The sequence below is a fragment of the Wasmannia auropunctata genome, unplaced genomic scaffold (genome assembly GCF_000956235.1).
Source record: "Wasmannia auropunctata unplaced genomic scaffold, wasmannia.A_1.0 LD336053.1, whole genome shotgun sequence".
Lineage (NCBI taxonomy): Eukaryota > Metazoa > Arthropoda > Insecta > Hymenoptera > Formicidae > Wasmannia > Wasmannia auropunctata.
The window spans coordinates 1,731,459-1,755,242 of NW_012026837.1; the positions used below are offsets into that span (position 1 = coordinate 1,731,459).

Sequence of the window (23,784 nt, forward strand, 5' to 3'; positions counted from 1 at the left end):
GGGGGGGGGGAGGGGCTCGTTATTCGCCATCGCCGCGATAAGCTCGCTTACCTCGGCGACGAACGGCGGTTCGAAATGCTATTGCGCGAAAACACGTTATTCCGACATGATTCCCGCGCGGTAACGACCAAATCACGAATTCTAACTCAATTACTGCGGATTAATTGATTTACATATCTAATCTTGCGTGGCGCGGCGACGTAAGCAAATCCGGAATTTCGTTGACGTTTGCGAATTGGAACGCGTCGAATTGCATTTACCCGCGCCGCGCGCTGTTGTGTATGCACTTATATTAAGATCATCGGGATCAAAGTTGTTATTATTATATGGAGGCTGGAAGGGATCCTCTCGAATAACGTGACGAGAACGCCACGAGCGCGCCAAGAAATTTAATTAGGATCTTAACTTCACACAATGGATACTCTTTGCGTGTTGCGATAATTATTATAACGTAAATTAATCTTCGAAGATAATTACTTTCGTTACGCATCGGGTAATAATCAACTAACGGCGGTAATAATAATAATAATAATAATACAACAGCGGGGCGAGTCAAATGTAATTATCGTATCGCCCGTAAAACGTCGGAAAACACACTCGCGTTGGACGAATTAAATCTGATGCGAAATAAAAGCCATAAATTTAATAACGTTTTAACGAAGTACTCAATTTAACGCACGATATTCTGTTTCCACAATCGTGATCTCTGTACGATGAAACAATAGTTGCCGCGTGATTGTATTAGTTTTGCGCGCGCACGCGTGTGCAGATCGCTCTATTTTCGAATAAAATATTTTTACACTGCGGGACTCAAAATCGCGTCGCCGTTCGCGTGCAAAGTGCCGAAACAATAAGCGCGAATTTCAGTTGCAATCTCCGTTTATCACGTGCAAAAATATAGAGCGGCGTAAGACGTACGTCGCGTGTCTTTTACGCGAGAAAAGATAGCGGCGTTGAAAGGTCAGCGACCTTATGAACGCTCGATTTTCCTCATTATTTTATCAAAGCTTCTACCGGAAGTTCTCTGTCTCTCTTTCTCTTATATTTAGGCAAAATAAGCGCTCATATTTCCAGGAGCTTTTTAGGTAACTGTTAGCCTGAGCGATAGCTCACTAGTGGTGCGTTCTTAACGATCTCCCCCCTCTCTTCCATCTCTTAATTTTTCATCACAACGTTATAAGCTTTTTTTAATTGAAGTAGGGTGCTTGGGATAATATTTTGCTTAGAGCTTCGGGTCAAGTGCTTGGAAGACAGTCCCCGGGCGTTTTGTAGGACAACACGCGCGCGTGCGCGTGTGTAGGAGTGTAATTGGGGAAATTAATTAACGGTCTATAAGCGCGCGAGGGCGTCGCCGTGTGTTTCACGTGAGCGCTTGTACGAAATTCACGTGCCACGGGGGACGTTTACGGAGCTCTGATGTCCTTTCGTGGTACGACACACGACTACGGTACCCCCGGTACGTCGAGCAGCAACCACAAAGCAGTTGTTGCAGCGAATTACGAGGCGTGTACGCGTTCCTCGGGAATTCCACCGCGATGCCATAATGCACCATTCTGTATTTACGTTAACGCGTTGATTACAATGACGCCTGACATTATTTCGCGATTACTTTTAAAGCAGCCGTAGGGAAAGGGCCGTAATAATAAAGGGAACAATTGTCACTATAACAGCGTTAGCGTAGTTATCGTAATGGTAATAATAACAGGAACTTTACGATACTCGGCACTAAACGATCACGGTAATTAAAGCTGGAATTAAAATCCTAACAAAATAAAGACCATTCGAATTTAAATGAACGATGAGAGAGGGCTTTTCTTATAATTACGCTATACTGCAATCTTAGTTCGCGTGTCTCGAAGCTCTAGCTCTCGGAAAATTCAACTTTGTCGAAGAATTCGTTTTTACAAAGAGAGTCGGAAATTCTGAGACGTCGTGCACACAGAGTATCCATGTCCGTAATTAAAAAGAAAGACGATAAGTATATACGCAATTTCTATAAAAATTGCGAGAAAATTAAAATCATTCTGTTTTACTGATTTCGCTATCTCATCACTTAGAAACGTTTTTCGCTGCACAAAGGTTTATGTAGAAAGTATTGCAGTGAAACATATAATGTTATGTAATGGAAATTAAAGTTTGGGAAATGTATGTTAATCTTATTGTTTTTCGGAACGTTCTGTGTGCGAGGCACACACACACACACACACACACACACACACACACACACACACACACACGCGCACGCGCGCACACACACACACGTATGAAAGCTCGCCGCGGCGACCGCTGTGGTCTCAGATGACCGTAAAACGCGTAACTGTACGGCGAATATGCTGAGTGCATACGAGCGTTAAATGCACAGGATATGGGACATGCAGGCGACCTTAACGGGGGTCATTCCGCGGCTTTGTCGTGGATTAACTCTTAACTTTAGCGCGACGCGTCGCTTGGGGATAGGTACGACATCCGATGTTCCCTTTGAGAATTTCTGTTAAGCTCGCGCGCTCGCACAAACGGCCCACTTCCGATGTCGCTCGAGAAACCGACGGTGCGGGCGAAGTCGCCTTTGTTACGTCAAGGACCAGTTAGAACCCTTGACTCTTGATTAGCACCGCGGGTTATGTTCGCACGATTAGTGCGCCAGTATGTTTAACTCTGGCTCTTCGAGGATCAACGCCCGCGAACAACAATTTAACACTTTAAAGAACTTGACGGGCGCTGAAAACAAATTCACGGCTCTCGCGGTGCCGGCAGTAATTTGGACATGTTTGAAACACGTTTGAATTATATAGCCAAAACGCGGTAAAACGCGTTAAATTTGTCGACCCTCTCTAGTCCGATACTTCCGTAAGCGTTAATTACGGCGAGGTGTTCCATGCGGAAAATTAATGCGAGGCGTGTCTAATTATGTTTGTTCATATTATTTTGGATTTTGCTATGCAAACTCACTCGACTGAATTATTATAATTCGTCGCCGGACCAGATGAAAGTAGCATCCTCTATTTCATTTCGCGCCGCCCGCGCTGCGGCCATAAATCATATCCACCGGTACAATTTGCACTATATTACCATACAGATTACCATAACGTGGCCGGTACTATCCGCGATGCGACTGGAGCGACGAACGTCCGCGCAAAAATTTTCGCTGGAGGAGGAAATAAAAAAAGATGTCAGTTTCGGTCGCGCCGCGGGTTCTCGCGTAATGACATTTCTGACTCGTTCAGTACGTAATTTACGTATGAAAAATTCGAGTGTAACGATATTACAAACGTATTGCACGTATTGCAGTTTATCGAAAGTCTTATATTCGATCGACGCTGCCGCGCGTATAATATTACGGGAAGATTGTATTGTGAAAGAGAACACTTTCTGTTCAAACGTTGCCGCGCTCAATATTCCGAATGCGATGTAACAGAAAGCATTCGAAAACACGCCACCGGGTCCTTTGAGGGTTCGCGTTTCGAACGAGTCTCCGTTAAAATAACGTAACCGAGCGATGGTCCAACCCAATCAACAGTGTTCCGAATTTCCCCCGGCCGAGGGAAAATATTCACGTCGTGTGCATGGAATGTCGTCGCGCGCACACGGAATTCCGGCGAGAAAATAAAAGCGACGGTCGTTCGTTCGCTCGCTCGCCCGCCCGCCCGCTCACGTGCGCGCCTCGTCGAGATCAAAACTTTAATTTATTGCTCGGGGCACGCGAGCCCCTGGCTTTCTAGATCGAAGGGCGGATACGACTTAAGTGCTTTTATCAAACGCCCCGCATTACGGTGACAGATCGTTCGCGCACCGTATACATTCGCGCGATCGCGCACGAAAGCTCGAATTTATACGTTAGAAGTGTACAAGTACTTTTATGCATGTCCATGAACGAAGGCAGTAGACCGTAAGTGTAACTAACCTCGTAAATTAATATTAAACGAAGCGGTATGTCGTTACACATGTTGCATCACATTAAACTGTATATCATCCTTTTTTCATTCTGCAGAGGATTTATTACATAATTTACATTTACGTCCCTTTTTTTAATTAGTATTATGAAGATTGTCTTTCGTATAATTAATTGAAAGAATTAAATTAATTAAAAAAATTGTATTAAATTTTCAACATTTTTGAAAAACGAAGGCAACAATGCACAAACATGCAAAAATGCATATTAAATTAAATATAATATTTTACCTTTCCACGTTCATTTTTCTTACGTTGCAATGTAAATTATTTACTTCTTTGACTCCTTTAATTCCTTTCAATTTCCCAATTTTCAATTTTCTAGAGGCTAATTGTAAAATTGAATAGAATTGATCTAGTCTTTCTATTTACTCTTTGTGCGGGAATTTACTCCCTATTTACACGGGTCGTTTTTCCTGCCGCTATGTAACACGGCCATATAACGAAGTTGCACTCTCGTGTATAGACGATGCACACACATTATTCTCCGTTATACGACGCGTCTGTCGCGCTATATGCGACTGCGATAGAATTAATTCTAGTACAGAAAATACATTTGACAATCTAGATTTTACCGCAGTGCGAATAAAAGCATTAATATATTTTGCGAGGGATATTCGCGCAATAGAATTTGGCAAATAATAAATCTCGTTTTACACCGGCATGAGCGGGAATATAATAAATAAATGCAACAGAAATATGAGCGCGTTACATCGGTTACAGTGGTACAACGGTCTCGCGGTATTTTCAGCTGATGTGTGTTACGTGTATTATATATTTTTATTATACATAACTTAGCGTATAAATTATTTTCTGCGATAAATTCTCTTTAAAATAATCGTTGAAAATAATAATGAAAATTAAACACTTTTGTCGTGAATGTTGATCGAAATTAACGTCTTTCGTCGTAACGGAGTTATTTACTTTAATGAAATATGCATCGTCGTATATCTATACTTGGTATCATATTGGTTGTTTATTTAGAAACATTAATAATAGACATTTAAACTATTTTGTGAAAAAATTTCGGAATGCTTAGAGTCTCTAGCTCGTTATCTCTCTTCCTCGCGTTATTCTACGTATACCAATCTCGCAGAAAATTCGCACTAAAGCAATCGTTATATAAGTCCACTAGAAATATTGTATCGAGACTCCGAAGGGCATGACTTTCTGCAGCGCAGTTCCAAATCCATTTTGTTCTCCAAGACATCTCGCATCGTTGGCTTTCCAAGTCGATGCACTACCACCGCACCGCACTGTGGAAGAGAGAATCGCGTCGGCGGAAAATCCCGGGGAGGAGATAACGCCCGTCGTCGTGGTCGCCGCTGTCGTCGTAGTGGTGTGCTTTCAATTTTCGAAAAAAAAAACAAACCGGGCCGAAACGGTGCGGGCGTCACAGCTTGACGGGAGTCACATAGCGCGGCACTCTCCTCTCCTCCTCGTCGCCATCCCCGCCTCTTCCGCTTACATGACCACACTAGCGAGCAAACACACCGGAAGCCGCGGATATATCCCTGCGGTCATTGGCCGGCCGCAAAACCGCGAACCGTAACTCAATTAATCCGGATTGATCCGTCGGTAACATCCGAGCACGCGCTGCCGGCATAGGACGGTGTGTTTATGTATATGTGCGGATTGATCGATCCAAGAGGAGAGAGAGAGAGAGAGAGAGAGAGAGAGAGAGAGAGAGAAAGAAAGACGAGATGATGTATATTCTCTTCTCGATGATTATCTCGCGCCGCGATAATGGCTAAGACGATTACATTCGAACTGTCCTTCTAGGAAACCGCAATACGAAACTTGCTTCTGTGATCTCCAGAAGAGAAATACCTACATACATTCTAGGAATCTGAATCGAGATTGAATCCCATTACGTCAAGAATACTCTAGCGCAAGAAAGAGATTCCAAAAATTTATCCCTTATTTGGAAAGTCCCGATGGGATTTGATATCGTAAAAATATGGAAATTATTTTAATTTCATCGATCGGAGAGCTTTCTTACTGCAATTTTTTTTACGGGTAATCTTCTCTGTTGTAATCTTAAATAATAGCACAATTTTTCATCGTATTATTGCATATCGACTGCTGTGATTATCGACTATATTGAATACTCTCACATTTACTCTTTGCTCTTGCATCTCATCGTGTGTGTTGTGTTCACTGCTATATTTTTAACAATGTATTAACCTAAGCTGTTATTAGACCATTGGATTATATGTCGATACATCGCTCCCCATTAATGGATTTTTATGCAACTATACACGCCCGCTGTAAATACACGCTTCCAGCTTCCTGATTATTGGAAATTGTGATAATTTATAACACGCTTATTATGTAAGAAATTAATTATGCACGCGCGATAGATAAACTAACGATAACAATTGCGCCAATTATAATTATCCTGTCATTATTATTCGCCCTGTTTATTCGCGGGATTAAACGAAAGTGTGAGTTATCACGCGTCGGCGGCCGAACGACTGTTATTCAACGCGCAAGCTACGTGCACGCGCGCATCCCGCGCTGATTTATTTCTATGCCGCGGCAATGGAAATATCGCGACACTTTCGCAAACGACCTCATTTCATGCCGTAAACATACTAGAGTCGCAAAAACGCTCCGGTAAAACTGAATGCCGACATTTTTTTTTCACCGCACCGTATACGCGCAAGCGTTTCTCGCGACGCATTTCGCAATTGCAATTTTGCCTTTTCCGCGGGCGCACCGCGTCAACGACAACGACGACGATCCTTCTCGACTTGCATCAGTTGCACCGGCAGCCGCGAGTGTAGCCAATATAATACATACATTCCGCACGATTTTATCCCCGCATTCCTTTTGCAACAAGTCCCGATGGAAATTTATCGTGATATCGTTAACTAATGCCCTTTAATTAAAAACTGATAATTAGAGTAGAACAGATTTATGAATGTTACACGCGCGCGCTTATTTTTAATTTAAGAGATATAATTTTAATGTTGTTGCGATATCGCGGTGAAAATATTCTCATTCACGCGGGTGCTCATAATTAATTGAATTTATTAATAATTGCCTTTCTCGATTTAACGGTGCGAATAAAATGTCGATATTCGTTTATAACGAAACGTGGATAATATAACGACGCGCGAATGTTATTTTGCGATCCAGCGACTTTACACGTTGAACGTTGTGACGCGCGATTTGCAGTTGAAAATTTTTGTTCGAATCAATTTGAGTAAAGAAGATTCCGGTAAGAACAGCTCTCTCTCTCTCTCTCTCTCTCTCTCTCTCTCTCTCTCTCTCTCTCCCCCTCTCCCCAGACGAGTGCATATAGGAAAGTACGGATAAGGAGGAGACGGCGGAAATGAAGATAATAAGTGGAGTGAAGCACTAGAAAATCTCTCTGGGCGAGTTTCATCCTAAGGAGAGCCCGAGATCGGAGGTCGACATATATCCGGATATCGTACAAGGAATATTAAATACCAGCCCCTTTCGCGATATTCTTCCGCCTGTCTCTTCCCCCATTAAACTTTTTGCTGTTTTATAAAATGGTAAATGAATATCGCGATATTGACCTCGCGCACATGTTACAATAACGATGTGTACGGTTGTTAAATCCAATTAAAGCCATGCATTTGCCCGATTTTACATGGAAAATTGATCAGCGCCTATCGGTCTTATGCTGTCGGAAACACGCTGAAAAATACGTATATTACGGGAGAATAATGTTTATCAAATGATCGAACATCATATCGTATACGATCAACGCGGAATATGTTACAGCCTTTTACATCCTGCTGCAGATATCATTTCTGTGATTCATGTCCCGCTTTCCGAGCCCGAGGGGAGCAAGTAATATCCAGGCATCACTTTCCACGCAATAACAATAAGTTCGCGAATTTATCTTGGCCAAATTTCGCCATCCGGCGCGGTGGGATCTTAGAGTTTTTCACAGAGGCGTTTTAAAAAATGGCCGTACCCGCGCACGGGGCTATCCTTAAATGGTATGGCGTATGAATATCTTTCGTCGCCGTGGTCCGGATCAGATGCGGCGGACTTACCGCGAGAAATCACCGTGCGTCCGTGAAGATAAACCGAGCTCGACGGAGAACGAAGAGGGTCCGTTCTCTCCCGTAAATCCGTGAAGGGGTGAATCCGATGATATGTCACGCGCTGATCCGCCATAACAGGAGATGTCGTCGCGATTTAGAAAATACACCCATTTCAAATGAGACGCGTATATACATTTAGAAAATGGAGTTGTGCCATTCTCGTTTGAGAACTTTTACTTACGTAAAAATATAGCAAACGACGATTAACGACACCGCAAATTTTATTCTTCGGAGCTAAAGCTCGATGAAATATTCCCAGAATATTTCTTAAGCAAAGCGAAAGGAAGGAAAGCTGGAGTTTTCCTGCGGGGAAAACTGAATTTCTTTATTACGGGTCGTCTTTGGCGAGACATTACGTGCGCATTTTTAAAGGGAAAATTCAATTTCGCAAGTTATTTTTATAAATATAAAAACGGACGTTATTTTAAGAATTAAGGTTGTTAAACGTTAGCACTAAAGTGATTCCCGTCGGTGCGCCGGCATTTCGAAAGACGACGGGACCATTGTTACAAAGCAGCCCGGCGTAAAGTCCTAATTTAAATAAGATGAGGAAGCGAGCGGAGACTCTCTTTTCCGCCGCGCGTTTTTGCTTTTCTATGCCGCGGGGTAAACTCCTTTCGCAAACGCCCCGCGCGACTCGTCTGAAAGGCAATTATCTAGAAAGACAGCGAGGATTGTGGAACCGCGACAGCGGGAGGGGAGGGGAGGGGGACACGTCGTGAAAACAACTGGAGGCCGGTGGAAATTACAGGAATGTACACGAGTAGCGCGAATGTGAGTGAGAGAGAGAGAGTTTTCGCTGTTAAAAAGTTTTGTAAATTTTCGCCCCGTGCGCGCACGCGTCGCAGCTATAATGGAAACGTACGTTTCGTTCATTGGCGTTCAGTTAGATTCGCTTCAAACGATACGAAGGGAGTTTTAAATCAATTTGATTGCATGTTCGTGCTGTTCGTTCATTGTTCGAACTCGCATACACACTCAGATGCTTCACGCGATCCCACTCGGCCAGTGGCCAGCGGACGGAATTATTTGCTCGTATCCTCGATGTCCATTCTCCATCGATGTCCACTTTTATCTTCCTTTACTTTTATCCACTTTTACCTTGCTCAGTAATGACGACAAGAAGAATAGGTTGGTTCTCGCTCGTAAATATTCCGGGTAGTTCGGCAATTTTCTCCGGTTTTTCCTCTTGTGGGAGGCCGCGTATCCACATCCCGCGATTCCCTCCGTTTTCTCGCGCGCGTGTCAGCAGCTGTGTGAAGTTGACCCCCTTATACTATTGAAAATCCACTAACGACCATTACCATTCGATTGGTGGTCGTTTGATAGTCTTTGGTAGTCCATATCTTTTTTGCGTATTTTTATTTACAATTTTGACTACCATTCATCGGGAATGGATTACCAAACACTACCAAATCGATCATCAATCGAGTGATAATGGTCGTTGGTGAATTTTCAGTAGTGGGGGGGGGGGCAACTTCCTACAGCTCGTGTCTGCGCCGGCTTGGCCGGCTCTGAAAAAGGGAAAAGCGCTATATATACGAGAATGTATATGAAAACGGTAATACCGACTTAACGCGTCGTAATACGGCGCGCCGTAGGCGCGAACTTTCCGCGTGAGTCCGGAATGCACGAAGTTTTCGAGCTTACGGTATACGCGCGAGCCTACGGCTGCCGCATTGTTAATTCGTTCCACTTAATATCCTTATCCCGTTTACGTCGTTTTACTTAATCAAGGATGCTCTCCTGAGCTCGCGCCAAGGGGATTTTTGCGTGGGGGGGAGATGCGCGCGTTGTAAACGCGCCGTATGCGCATATGGGGGAATATCCGCAGTCGAATTCCGCAGTAAAATGATTTTCAGAAATCATGGCCAATGGGCTCGGGAACAATAGAATATCTTTTTCTCTCGTATTACGCTATATATACACGAATTTCTATATGTGCGCGTTATTACAATTAACATGCACGTAAATTAGTTTGTTTTGCATAATGTACCTACTCTGCGGTTTCCCCGTTGACGTTTTCTTCGCGAATTCCGACTGACAGGAAATAATGATTACACGTATAACACGACGTAATTAAACATGCAGGGTCGGTATTCCGTGTCAGAATGTAACGCGTAATTGCACGTGATTTGCAACGGTGTTCGATAGCCCCATTAAATGTAAATGAGTACGCCGGAGTCGAGACACAGTTGGTGTTGTTTTGCACGGGACGTTGGAAAACATTTTTAGACTTCCGCTATTCCTTGTTAAAACGACAGAAACAGATCGCGTTTCTCTACCAGGAGTTTCCACCTCGAATCCAAATAAGGTCTCCTGACACTGACGTTTCGTGCATCAGTGGCGGGTGGTCTTACATGCCTGCCGAAACAGCCAGTGCGCGACAGGATAATGAGCAGCCAATCGACTGAATGTAAGATAAACCAGCGTAATTCAATTTAGGGGAGGCGTCTGAGAGAGCATATTCTCCATTGCGGACTCCTCGGCATTTATATCACGATCAAAGAGACATTGAAACAACAGGAAAAGGGCCCCGCCGTCGTCGCCGTCCTCATCGTCGATGTCGGCGTCGGCGTGGAAGCGCAGCAGAGAGCAGAGGGAAAGTACATTTTCATAATCGAGTCAAGTACTCTGCAGTGCGTCTATTTCAGAAATTTCGCGGAGGGCTCAAGCGCGCGCCTGGTGTCTCTTACATTTATATATATATATATATATATATATATGTATATATATGTGTGTAGAATATGTGTGTGTGTGTGTGTATACATATAGAAAGGAAGATATCTTAAGTTGAATGTAGTGAAAAAGATTATTGGATTTGCCAGAGAGATGATAGTGCGTTCGTATTGGTGCATTTCTTACGCGAGAGGCAGAATCTTTTCTTCTAGGTATCTTTTCTGCTCCTTTTTTCTTATCTTTACCGACAATTATAGGATTACGAGGACACGAAAGTAATTTATGTCCCTATCGCTTCTTCATTTGCGAGTAATAATCTCGCTCGTAATTAGCAATCGCGATTTCCGTGGGGAATTGCATCGATCTTATTGAGCTGTTACGAAATCCTGAGGAGAGATGATAGAAGGGCTTATCGAGGAGTCGTAATACTTCTCTGATGAACACTATTAAACCGATTATATTTTTATTTCAATCTTGATTTTTTTAAATATTTTTAGTCCCCGCAATTTTCAAATGGTATATCAGTACATGTTTTGCCTTTTTGCGTTCTAGCAATTGCCTACAGTAAACAATTCTAATCTCATAGAAAATTATATCGGATATCTGAAAAAAATAAAATACTCGTCGTAATTGTTTTAATTATTAACTTAAAATTACGTCTTATTTGCCTACAACATTACTTTATCGTAATTCTATCGTGATATCATTGATTCGTAGAATGAGAATCACGTAGCTTTGCCGAGAGGAAGTGCGGAATAAAGCGAGAATACTCTCTCGTTGAATGGAGAACGTCTATTCAATGGGCGAGCTTTGAAGATCGTTTTCGAGCGGATGATAGAAATAACGGCCGATTTGTCCAAATTCCCGGAAGTTCCCTGCATCCTCCCTCAGAAGGGAGAGGACGATCGGCGCGAAATAGAATCCCCTTTCGCGCGAGACGGAAAATAGAGAGATTGTGGCGAAGAACTTGTCGCAAATTGCATCTTTTCTTCGTATTTGTTACGCGGATTTCTCTCGCCTATTATACGTATAAACCGCCGTCCGGCCGATCCGGCTCGAACGATCGATCAAGGGATTTACGACAGTACGTTAAGATAAACCGGCTCTCTCTCTCTCTCTCTACGCGCGCGAGATACCCACGTCATCTGTTTTGTAGCAGGAAGAGGAATTAATTGCGCTAAGGATGCTCGCAGTTCGCAAAGCGCTGCGAGCGGTATTGCAAAACGGGGCACCCGTCCTGTACAAAGCTCCTGCCCTTGCTAAGTTTAACTATTTTGGGATAACGAAAGGCTCATTATATATTACAAGACTTCCTTCGTCTTGTTGCGGAGAGTTTGATAAGCATTGACTTACAAGTTCCGCGCGCGATGCGTCCCGACTATAAGGGGTCCCCTAACTCGGGCAATAAACTGGATTTCGTGAGTTTCTATTGAATAATCATAAGTGTAATACTTTGCGCTTGCCGCGTAATCCAGCGTCTCACGCGCCTGAATATGCATGAATCCATTGCAAGTCGCGCGCAAGCCGGCTGCTAGTTAAAATAATTTCGCGAAACATTTTGCTCGGCCGCAAGAACTATTTTCTCTCATCCATCTTTCTGATTATAATTATACTTCTGAGGCGACCGAGTTTCATCCTGCGATGCAATTACGCTCATTAACTTCTCGTTTCTTTTCAAATTTATGTCGTCACAAAATTTTTTTGGTGATGTAACCTGGTAGGGAATGTAATTCCTGTATACATATACATAAAAATGTGATGTGTATGCCACGATGTAACGATGTATAAATCCATATTTGTTTTTACACAATTTTATGTAATTTTATATCATGAGTATCTTTTTCGCCAAAGATTATCGTAGGACTTACGGTTCTTCCACTTATATATATAACACACATATATATATATAACAGCTAACTCGAAACCATTAAATTCACGTGCAACATATCGTGCAGTATATTTAGGAGATCAAATCAGAATTCATCTCAGGGCCACCGTAGACAAGAAAGGAAATGAAAAAGGAAAGATGATAGACGAGGCAGTTTCGAATTGACGTTTAGGGTAACTTTTGAGAGCTTCTTTGAGTCTTTCTAATATTTTTCTTTTTTTTTTTTATATGAAGATATCTTTCGTCTTTTATATGAAAACGAAAAAGTATTTTAATTTTGTATATATTTATATTGGATAATTCTTCAATAAAGATTTTAATTTTGATTTTGATTAACATTCTTTAACTTTAATTAAATATTTAAAGATTAATTGAATATTTTAACTTTAATTAAAACTTTAATTAAAACGCGACTCTATATGTTAATCAAAATTGTTATTCTTTAGTTACATAATTTTTTACAAATTCATACATTTTTTGCATATTAAATTATTACAATAATAAATGCTTTATCAAAATGTGACGTAACTTTGAAGTTAGAAATTTGATAATTCAGTACGAAAGGACATTATTTTCTTGTACTCTTAAATGGCTGAACTTCTCTTACTCGTACGTTACCTCTCGCGGTAACGTTACTTTTTTATACGGCGCATTTCATTAAGCCCCGTCCCGAGAGTCTGCCACACGTTTGCATACCACGTAACAGTATGCGTAAGTACGTGACTAATTGCGAACAGCATTAAAAGGGCAAAATTTACGTGTAGCGAGACGACGGGCGCGATTACGGAAGCGAGGATGACGACAACGGCAACGACGACGTTGCGGGAGAATCTCGCGTTGCATGCGTAAAGCTGGGGGGGATCACGCTATCTTCCCTCCCCTCCGACTTCTCGTTCGTACCTGCTGCTCGTAATCCCCCCTCCCCCTGCCTTCCCTTATTTGCCCTCGGGGCTTCGGGCGCAAACAGCGCAAGGATTACATGCTGTTTGCCGTGAATTGAAGCCACCGTAAATTCCGCGGTTTGCCGACTTCGCGAAGCGAACGCGCTTCGCGATGCAGCGCGCGACGCCGAGTTGCGCATCGACCTGCCAGCACCGAGTGCGATACGATGGAATTGTAAAAGCTATACCGATAAAACGGAGAAACTATGGAAATGTGTGTTGGAAGGTTAATTGAATTAATGGAATTCTGTGTGTGCTCGTGCGCGCGCGCGCGCTGAAAACGCGTGTGTGCATACGTTTTTCTATGGAATATCATTTTTCTTTTTAAAAAAAATACCAGAAGTTTTTTTCTGAAAAAAACTATGTGTCTTTTTGTATATATTCGAACGTTAAAGAGAGCGGTATTTTCTGCCATCCTCTGTGACAAGCGAAATTTTATTAATGGAATTCCGGGCGCTTTTCTCGCGGCATAGTCGGGCATTTGTTGTTGTCGCGTATAGATCGTTGATGTTACGCAATATGTGCACCATTAGCCGACCATTTCTTTCTTTTATTCTCGCGAATGGAACGATTTCATTGTGCGAAATACGGGTCGTGTTTCCGGGTAATTCCGGATAATGATCAAAGCCCCCGCGCCGGCTAATAACTGCATTAGAGTACGTTATATACGTATGATAATTAAACGTGGATGACGCGACGTGCGCGCGACAAGTTCATTGATATTAAATCAGTGCTTATATTCGAATAATGCGACGATAAATTTTGACGTACATACTGTGTTCGTTGCTTTTCTTTAAATAACGAATGACTATGAAATTCCATCTAGGATTAAAAACAATCACTTTTTTTATATCTGTTAAGAGATAAATAGTTTTATTGATTAAATATCTGTACAATTACATATAATTTTTATATTAGTTGTTTTCCAACAAGTTAACATGCTGTTTAATAGACAGACTCGTGATTGAATTGCTATTAAAAGTGTGTGGTTTTACCTTGATTTTAAAGCGAGAAAAGCGAACAGCGGCTGCTTTGAATAGAGGGGGAAAAAACGGTGGCTGAGCTGACAAGAAAAAGGCGCGTCGTTCATTTTCATTCTACTCGAATACCAATGGCTCGTTCTCACATGGGGTTCTCATTAGAAAACTCGTGAGCAGATCCGATCTCCGTTAATGGAGGCGGCCACCTGCCTTTTCCATTGCGAAAATTTGTTTTCGCCCCGTTCGTTCTCTCCCGAATCCAGTCGTTGGTGTCGAGAGTGCATTCCCATTGTGACTCCATAAAAATATTCGATTTTCCGAATGTTTTAGCTCCCCGTACCGCGCAAAAAACCGGTTTGTTTATTGACATATTCTTTCTTTTTACGTTTGTAAACTAAAATCCGTTTTCTCCTTCGTTTTTGTACCACCAATGCGTACGAGAACGTAAAACTACTTCATTTCGAGAGCAAGGGAAAATATGAGAAAAAACACGGTCTAGGAGAACCAAGTTAAGGGAAAGTCCATGCTCTCGTTTTCATTTTTACTTCAAAATGACGGCTGGACTTGGATATCCAGTGGTCGTAATGTGCATGCTCAATTACCCCCATTGTCCCCCGCGATCGATACCGACACAATCGATATACAATGGGCGTTCTCGTTTGTTTGCCAACCTTTGTGGACACCCACAAAGCGGGACGCGACTACGTGCTTGAAATTACCAGTGTAATCGACAGCATAGATCATTGGTACGTCTCCGATAGTAAACGAATGGTAACAGAGTGCAATGGCATTCGAACACCGTAAATCACGTATGATCAACATTATCGCCACTTCCGTGATAGAAAAGCCGTGCCGCTAAAAAAATATATACCTATGTCTTTTCATACGGTTGCTCTGTTTTTATCGTTACAATTTAGTCGAAGCGCACTTTGACTAAATTTAGGCTCGAATTTTTTCAATTAAACTAAATTACATTTGCATTTTTATATTTAAGTTAAAATTTTTATTCGGCAAAAACGAGTCGACTTATTAAAAAGATTTTTGCCAAAAACTTCAAATCTCAAACAGACGTTTGCGAGTGAAAAGCTAATATATATGAATTATTTATACTAGCGACTTTCCAATTAATTACAAAGTATCGATGTAAAAATCGTAAGAAAGTTTTGTGAAGAAAAAGTACTCCTTGGTAAATATTTTAAGCGGAGCTCGAGAGCCGCAAGATTATTTTCGTTGTGCACTCGGGGCGTGCTGTATCAAGCTGTTCGACGACGCGCGGTCCCTTTGTAATTTCAGGACTGACGGCACGCGACGCTATAATAAAGTATTCGTTCTCGGTTTGCGTCTCGCGGTTTCTGTTTCTCCCTGCGCGTCTCCAGCTCGGCCTAAGTAAATACTTGACGAGGCTGCAAACCCCAATATTGCGCCGCCTTCTCGCTGCAGACGACTGTGCATACATCTGTCGAGCGAAACGAGCGAATTACGAATGTCAGTTGGACCGAATCGTGCTCGGAATCGCGCGGGCGCGTTCTTATTTCTTGCGACAGAATTATCTCGTTGCACTTTATTAACTCTAAACCACGTGTAACGTACGAGATTACATCTCGGTTTTGTCACTGTCTAAAACTTCCAGTTTTCACTTGCGAATAAACACAAATGCCGTCCGTATAGTATTGAAAAAATTATGCGTGACATACATCTGGAGAGATTTATTTTACCAATATTTTACCACGATTGCCTTTACATGACTATTTTACAAAGGAAACGAGATATATCTTATCGTTCTCCACACGACGACCGAATTGCCGAGCGATCTTGAGGCTTATTGGATATCGCTCCATCTTCCGTGTTAGTTTATCAAATATATATCGCTTCCGTTTGGCAGGATAAATCTATCAGGTTCGCTTTGGCGCAAATAGATATATCAATAGTCCCCTATCTCTCTATCTTTTTTTTTTGCTTGACCGAGAAATTCGTGAGTTTAATCGATGTTCAATTTCGCCGGATTTTCACAATTTTATACGTAAATGGATAGGTTCTAACTCTCTCTCTCTTCTCATTTAATGAAAAATAAACAAGATAATCGTTTAATTGACACGATTAATGGAAAATGTTATCTTTACGAAAAATGTTATCGTAATTTCTTTATGGATTTTGAGTTTCCGACTTTGATTACGGATAATTGGAGAAAATTCTTATAAAACGCAACGTCTAACTGCAAACAGCATAACATAACATAAATATTGCAAATAATTACCGTGTCTGTCTGAGAGTGGTCTAATTATCGGCTCGCTTCGAATGCACGAATTCAACGCGTTTATTTAGCGCGCTGTAACGCGTAGTGATCGTCTCTGCCGCGGTAAACGAGGTTTCGTTAGGCAAGAGAGAGCTCTCTCGTCGAAACGTTGCCGCAGCTCTTTGTGCTCATGGCGATTTTGCGGAATTAGTTACGAATTACCAGGCGAATTACAATAAACGGTTTCCGCCTGACTGTGGCAATTTCTGATTATGGCACGAGCAGACGAAATAGGCAGCTTAATTTCTCGCTTGCGTACCTACTTTCTAATTGTCCGCGCGCCCGGGAGTGCAGCATTCAGGTAAAAAGTCAGCCCTTTATTAATAATGCATGTGTCCCTTTTCTTCGCTTTTCATTGAAATAACTGAGAAATATGAATGGTTCTATCTTTAACCAAAAAGTAGGTGGATAATTATATAAAATTATAATGAAAGATGGAGCTGTGTGAAGTTATGGCCCTCTCACTACTGGAAAATCCATTAACGACCATTATCACTCGATTGGTGGTCGTTTGATAATATTTCGTAGAAATGTTGGTCACATTATTCTTTCAACTTAATTGTTATCGACAAATATCATCATACAATTGAATGAAATTCATGCCAAAGGGAATGTGATATCGTGTATCAGATTTAATATTCATTCATTTAATGTTTTCATCACGATTTCTCCGCGCTATAGTATAAATTATCGCGCAAATCATAGTGATCTCAAATGTGAATTAGACAGCGCGAGTGGCATAGCCACTCAATTTAATCCCTATCAGGTTTCTAAAAGACTCTAATCCATCAGTATGATTAGGGAAGAGCCAAATGGCAAAAAACTGAGGGGGGGAGGGGGGATGATCGACGATAATGCACTCGCTTTCTTATCGCGAGATATGAAAAAGAGAAATCGATAGATTACCGCTCTCAAACCTCTTATCGCTTTAACGTATTGTTAATTGCCAGCTCGAAATATCATTGCAATTACCTCGTCGTAGATCGAATATCACGAGAAGACTGGTTAGAAAAACTGTTTTTTTTTTTTCAGTAAAAGCCAATTTTTCGACCAGTCCCGCAAGTTGATCAATTCATCATGTAGACGCAAAGCGCTTGGCCGTTTATTATATTTTTAAGGTAATCGGAACCTGTCAAAGCGGTGAATCTGTCCAATTTTTTTTTCAACGAAATATTTTCAAAGGCTATGCAAAAAATGAGAGGGAAAAAAAGGAGCACGTGTGTCACTTGGAACGGGCAAAACCGCGGGGTTCGTCACCAAAAATGCGAATTAATGTAACGCCTCGCTTGGTTCGTTTTCCCCCCTTTTTTACGCTTTTACAGTATGTTTGGCGTCGCCGTGTTCGGATTCCTGCATGAACGCTATTTTCGCTTTTGAGAGTCCCCCGGAAAATTTCACAACGCCGCGCACGAAGGCCTCCACAGCTCTCGCAGAAATATTTTCTCCCGGCGGAGTAATTTAGTTGTTACAAAATTTTTGCGGTAGATTCGCGTGCCGACGATAAAATATAAATTCAACCAGTACCTCAATGAAGAATTCCAGTCGTCCTACTTCTGTACTTCAAAATACGATATCTCAATATTATTCGCGAGTCATGAGAGGAATTATGATGTTAAATTAATACGGGTAATGTAGCACTTCTATTAAGCTAAACTACCATCGTAAATTAAGTTTGGACCTAGTTAGAAATTTAATGCTATTTTGTTACTAATTTGTTGCTCTAGTCCGACTTTTGTTATCCCAGCCATTTAGCAGAAAATCAGGTAAAAAGTGAGAGAGAGAGGGCCAGCTTAATGGCAAGCTGGACGCTCTCATACAAAAAAAAATGTATAGAATGGTCCTATAAAAAAAAAACAATTCGCGAAAAACAATGGCTGCGCTAGCTTTGAGATTAAAGTTCTCGCAGCCATTTCAACACAATCGAATGGGATTTGCGTAGAAATTACTTGTTTACTGGCTAATTAATCGCGCAAATCCCAATTTTTTGGCTCCAACCGTTTCGGAAAAAACAATGGCTGCGCTAACTAATGTCAGCTCATATTATTATAATCATTAGTAATAAATTAATGCCTCTGTAACTACATTCTTACTTTTTATGAATAAGATTCTTGATTGTCCTTAATCTGACAAAAGTATTCTGTGTTCGGGATACTGTAATATTTAAATTTTAAAATTGAATTCAAACTTCAATATTTCAAATATCTAATAAAAATTTAAAGGTAATGCCATCCACTCAATATAAATTTACATTGACGTAAAATGTTAAGCTGGGGAAGCTTGAGATTTTATTTTAGTAAAAATTATTTATTTTTTGAGTATATTCATTAATTGCTGATTTATATTTTACGTGCGCATACACACATATGAAATTGATCCGGTGAAATAAGATGGTTGAGACGCGATTACCTTTATGATATACAGGCATAATTTTCGAATTCAGGTACGGATGAAACTTCCGCCGAAACTTCGTATCCCGCGAGAAAGAGTCGTCACGAAAATCTCGCAAGATATACGGAATAACTTCTTATTGCCGGAACTCTCTCCGCGGACGTAAATCTCGCTCTCCCTGTCGTCGCTAATTCTGCCTACGGCGCGTCACATTTCGAATCGCGAACCAATTTCCGAAAACCGACAAAACTTGGAGAACTTTTCCTTCCTATTGGTGCTTTTGTTGAACTTTGACCACCGAAGCATTCACCATTTTTCTCATCGATAATGTCGTTAAGTCGCCGTTAAGTCGCTGTGGTATTATACACATCAGTATAAGAAATCGTTTTGATAAATCGACTATCTGATGAAACGGAGATCGATATTATGCGCAAGTTAAGACGACTTGATTCTATACGCGTTAAGTTTCTTTATGTAAAAGATGTTAATTGCCATAAAATTATTAACGTTTTTTAAGGTTTCCTCAACCGAGGAGTTAATTTCAGAAGTCGCGCGAAACACGATGAGAATGCACAATCGCGCACGCACAAAAGTTCGTACATAATATGTATCAGAAAATTTTGCTCGCATATACCTACTGTCTGGTCCGCCGCCACTTGCCTCTGCAAAAAGCCGTAATGGAGTTTCGACGTTTGTCGGCATTGTTTCGCTATTTTGTAAGCCATCGAGAGCGCGGATCGTCTCTAACGCATTGCTTGATTTTACGGAACGCCGAAGGGCGAAAATGCAAGTTACAGCAGATGGGAACACGTCTGTGTTCGTCTGTTTACAATCCCGGAAAATGCGCCATTCTCTGTCTCTCTCTCTCTTCCTCTCTAACTCTCTCTCTTTGTAATCGTCTCTAGAAGCTCTTTGAGACTCTTCGGAACTCCGCTGAAATCGCAAATGCTTCACTCGATTCTCCGCTCTCGCGTTCGTTGTCGCAGCTAATCATTCGCGCAACTAATTAGTTCTTGCGCGTTCTCTAAGCGGATTTAATGTCGCGTGCGTTGTAAGCGGATTTTCGATGTCATTATTACGAATTTATTTTATTTCATATATATAATGTAAATCGCGATGGCTTATGAAATTTATCCAGCTTCGAAAATTAAAAAAAAAGTTTTTATTTTTGTCATTTGAAATTGATAGCTGTTATTGACTTATGTTGTTTTATCAGTTTTATCTAACATGTATATATTTACTTGGACTTAAGTTTGTTAGATTCTTTCAATACTACGCGAGTCATCGTCGGAATATCTTATACGGATTTAACTTGCGTGAATTCTTACGATGCAATCGATTTTTCTTACCTCTCTTTTTCATTTCTCAAATTCAGCAATGCAACCGTGCTTAATAAATCGATTTTCACAGATGTATATAGACTTGTTTAACTGTGACGATACAGATTTTCGTGTATTTTGTATCATCTCTCCCGGGGATTTAATTCGGTCTGTCGAAAATGTTGAAAGGCAAATCGAAGTTTTAAGGAGATTATTGGTCATCGATACGCTATTTTTTTTTATCCGAGAAACGAAAAACACAGCGATTAAAAAAATAATTCTGTTTGCCAAACTAGAAAGCCCATTTTTTTATGATATAAAGAAATTAATCTATTTGTAACATATTTTATTATATACATATTTGTAATATATTTTATTATACAGTTTGTTTGTAAAGACAGAAAAAAGAATGTAAATGACAGAATTAATATTTCACACAACAAGGATTTAGATAAAACGATTTATTTATATTTATCGAGCTCTCGAATGTGCAATGCCGTCGTTTAATTAACTTCCTTTCATAATCTTTAATTCCAGTTCTCGTGGCGAAAGAAGAAAGAGAGATTAGTAAAGACTCGAAATTCCATTACGAGTACGAAAGTAAGAAGAGGAAGCGGACGGATAAAAATCGCAAAATGGGTGAAAATCAACAGGGAAGTCCGATATATCGATCGCTCAACAGTCATCACGAATCCTACGTCAGATTTATTAACACGACGCCTCATACTATAACTTTATACTGGATGGATTATCAAGGGCAGGCAGTTAATTATGGCAATCTGTCACCTGGGGACAACAGAGAAATAAACACGTTTCATACGCATCCGTGGATTTTCGTCAATAAAGAAACGGGCGTCAGGTATGTGCAATGACAGTAATCGTTTCCTTGCCGATCGTTACATCAGCAATAAAATATTTCTGACGAATTATGGATAATTATAATTTTGCAATGGTGTCAATAATGGACGTAAAAAGATGTGAAGTCTATTGCCTTGAGACAAAATCAACTCTTATATTGTCGCAGTTTGATTCTTAAAATGCTAAAAAGCGGATATAATATTACCCATTTCTATATTAGCTAAATTATCTTATACGTGCCTAATTACACAAATTGTTTTGTCAATAAGGTTAACATTTTCGTGAGTTCCACATCCATTAGTATTTCTAACAGAGATTGTCGTAATGAGACTAGTAAAGGTACTCTATCCGGCATTCTTTATCTACAAATTATAAGAAATATTTTTCTTCTAAATATCGACTTTGTGGGTGGACGGATTAATGACTAGGGCGAAACGAAACAGGTACTTGGCGAACCGACGCGATGTTTTCTTTCCGATGCCATGGTTTATCAATAATTGTGGCGATTCGCGAGACCATCGGTTCGGACCATCATTACGCGGGCCGCAAAGAATCGAGAGGACCAACGTGTACATCGTCCTACCGATGTTCACTCTCCAGCAATTGTCACTAAGAGTAATTAAAAACTGTATTAGGTACGATTCGCAGGCTTTCCTCCTCGACATTCCACGGACCCTTCAGTTAGATCTCTTTACAATGCTACCGAGAAAACCTCCCTCGGAACCTTCCCACCACGGAAATCAATCCTCGTGACATATTCTCTCCTAACGTGCCATCGTTTTTACGCAATTAGGATAATACCGCGATTAAGATAACGAAAAAAAAATTGGAACATTCATAATTTGTTATATGAAGGAAATATTTTACAAACTTCATTATCTTTTCGTATGGAAAAGACTTGGATAAACCTTTTCGCTTTTTTTTTTTTTTTATAAACGCTGGCACAGCTACATATCGCATATTATTTAATGACATTACATGCAAAATGCAATTCTTGCAAATATACGTATGGAAAATTAATATATTTTTTATTGTAAGACAAAAATATATTATTTTAATATAACGCATCAAATCTGTGAGAGTTTTTAGAGATCATCTAATTAACGGGTGTATCGCATTACATCCAGCTTTACAACTGCAAATTTTTGCGCAAAGATACTTAAAAAAAAAAAAGAAGTATTTTCAAAGAATCGAGATCTGAGAGAATGTTTGCCATTTTCATTTCGTCATGCGTATTCATCTCGCAAGTGTTTTATATTTACAAAGTCATATTTTTTTTATGAAAAACGGTTCGACTATATAATTGACATATATTGACGTTATGTTTAATACGAATAAATTTCACAATGAATCCCGTTGATATCCTAACTCTCTATAACGATTTCGATTAGATACGCCGCTCAGGAAGTTTCAGGAAAATCGTCGATAGTAATCCGAACTCGTTTCCGCAATTTGTTAGCAGAGTTCCGAAGGTATTAACCGGCCTCCTCTTTTGCGCCTCGTCCTTTTCGCTCCTTTCTCTCCACGTTTTCCACGTGAGCTCGATAGATATCCCAAAAACTTTCCTTTAATTAACAGTTAGCCAAGTATGGAGCACATTTAAAAATAAAAATGTATATAGCGACGCATATTCGTCGTCGGTATGTAATTTTTGTCAAATATGTCAAAATATTGTAATAAAAGAAAATATATTTATAGTTATATATATAATACAAAATATATGTGTTACGCTGCCATAAAAAGAATTGTACAGAAAATATATATTTTTAAATAATACCTGGCTGTCAAATAATTTACACAATGAAACCTTTGGAAACTTTTGTTTCAAGGAATCCATATATTTTGTGAGAGAGAGAGAGAGAGAGAGAGAGAGAGAGAGAGAGAGAGAGAGAGAGAGAACGCGCCTTTCGTATCCGGAATAGTCGCTGAAATAAAATTTCAGTGAAACTTGAGAAAAAAAATTTGGCTATTCCACGAAACGCGAGTGCATACTTTTACTGCGCCTTTCGTGCACATACTTTTATTGTATGCTCATATGTAATAAGGGATCGCTGACTGGAAGGAGAGGGGCGTGGAGAGGTGGCGCAGGAGAGGGCTGTCGGTAAGTCAATTTCCATCGCGGTTATTAGAGTAGTCAGCAATCGATTGGACACGCGCTAAATGGACTCTGGTCACTTCCTCTTAATCCATCGTGACCCTAATGGGTTTTAAACCGTCGCGGAATGTCATCGGACGACCCGTCTGCGGTCAGACTTATTGCCTATTCCGGATTAATATCCGAACCTAACATAAATTCCGTGCTTTGATCAGCCGAGGGTATGTGAAGTTGACTCCTAATTAAAATCTTGTCATCGTTAACGGAGTTGACAGTTATAAAAGGAATGAAGGATAGAGAGAATTTT

The 23,784-nt window shown here is 40.6% G+C and overlaps 1 protein-coding gene across 1 annotated transcript in view; it reads left to right on the forward strand.

Moving 5' to 3' along the window:
• The window catches only part of LOC105451001 (von Hippel-Lindau disease tumor suppressor), a 43,589-nt gene extending 20,431 nt beyond the window's left edge, over positions 1-23,158 (forward strand). Inside the window, exons 2-3 of the mRNA XM_011691173.1 lie at positions 21,062-21,383; positions 21,826-23,158. Of these exons, the coding sequence (XP_011689475.1) occupies positions 21,160-21,383; positions 21,826-22,135 (534 nt within the window). The 5' untranslated portion in view covers positions 21,062-21,159 and the 3' untranslated portion in view covers positions 22,136-23,158. The remainder of the gene's footprint in view (positions 1-21,061; positions 21,384-21,825) is intronic.
• Positions 23,159-23,784: the final 626 nt, after the last annotated feature.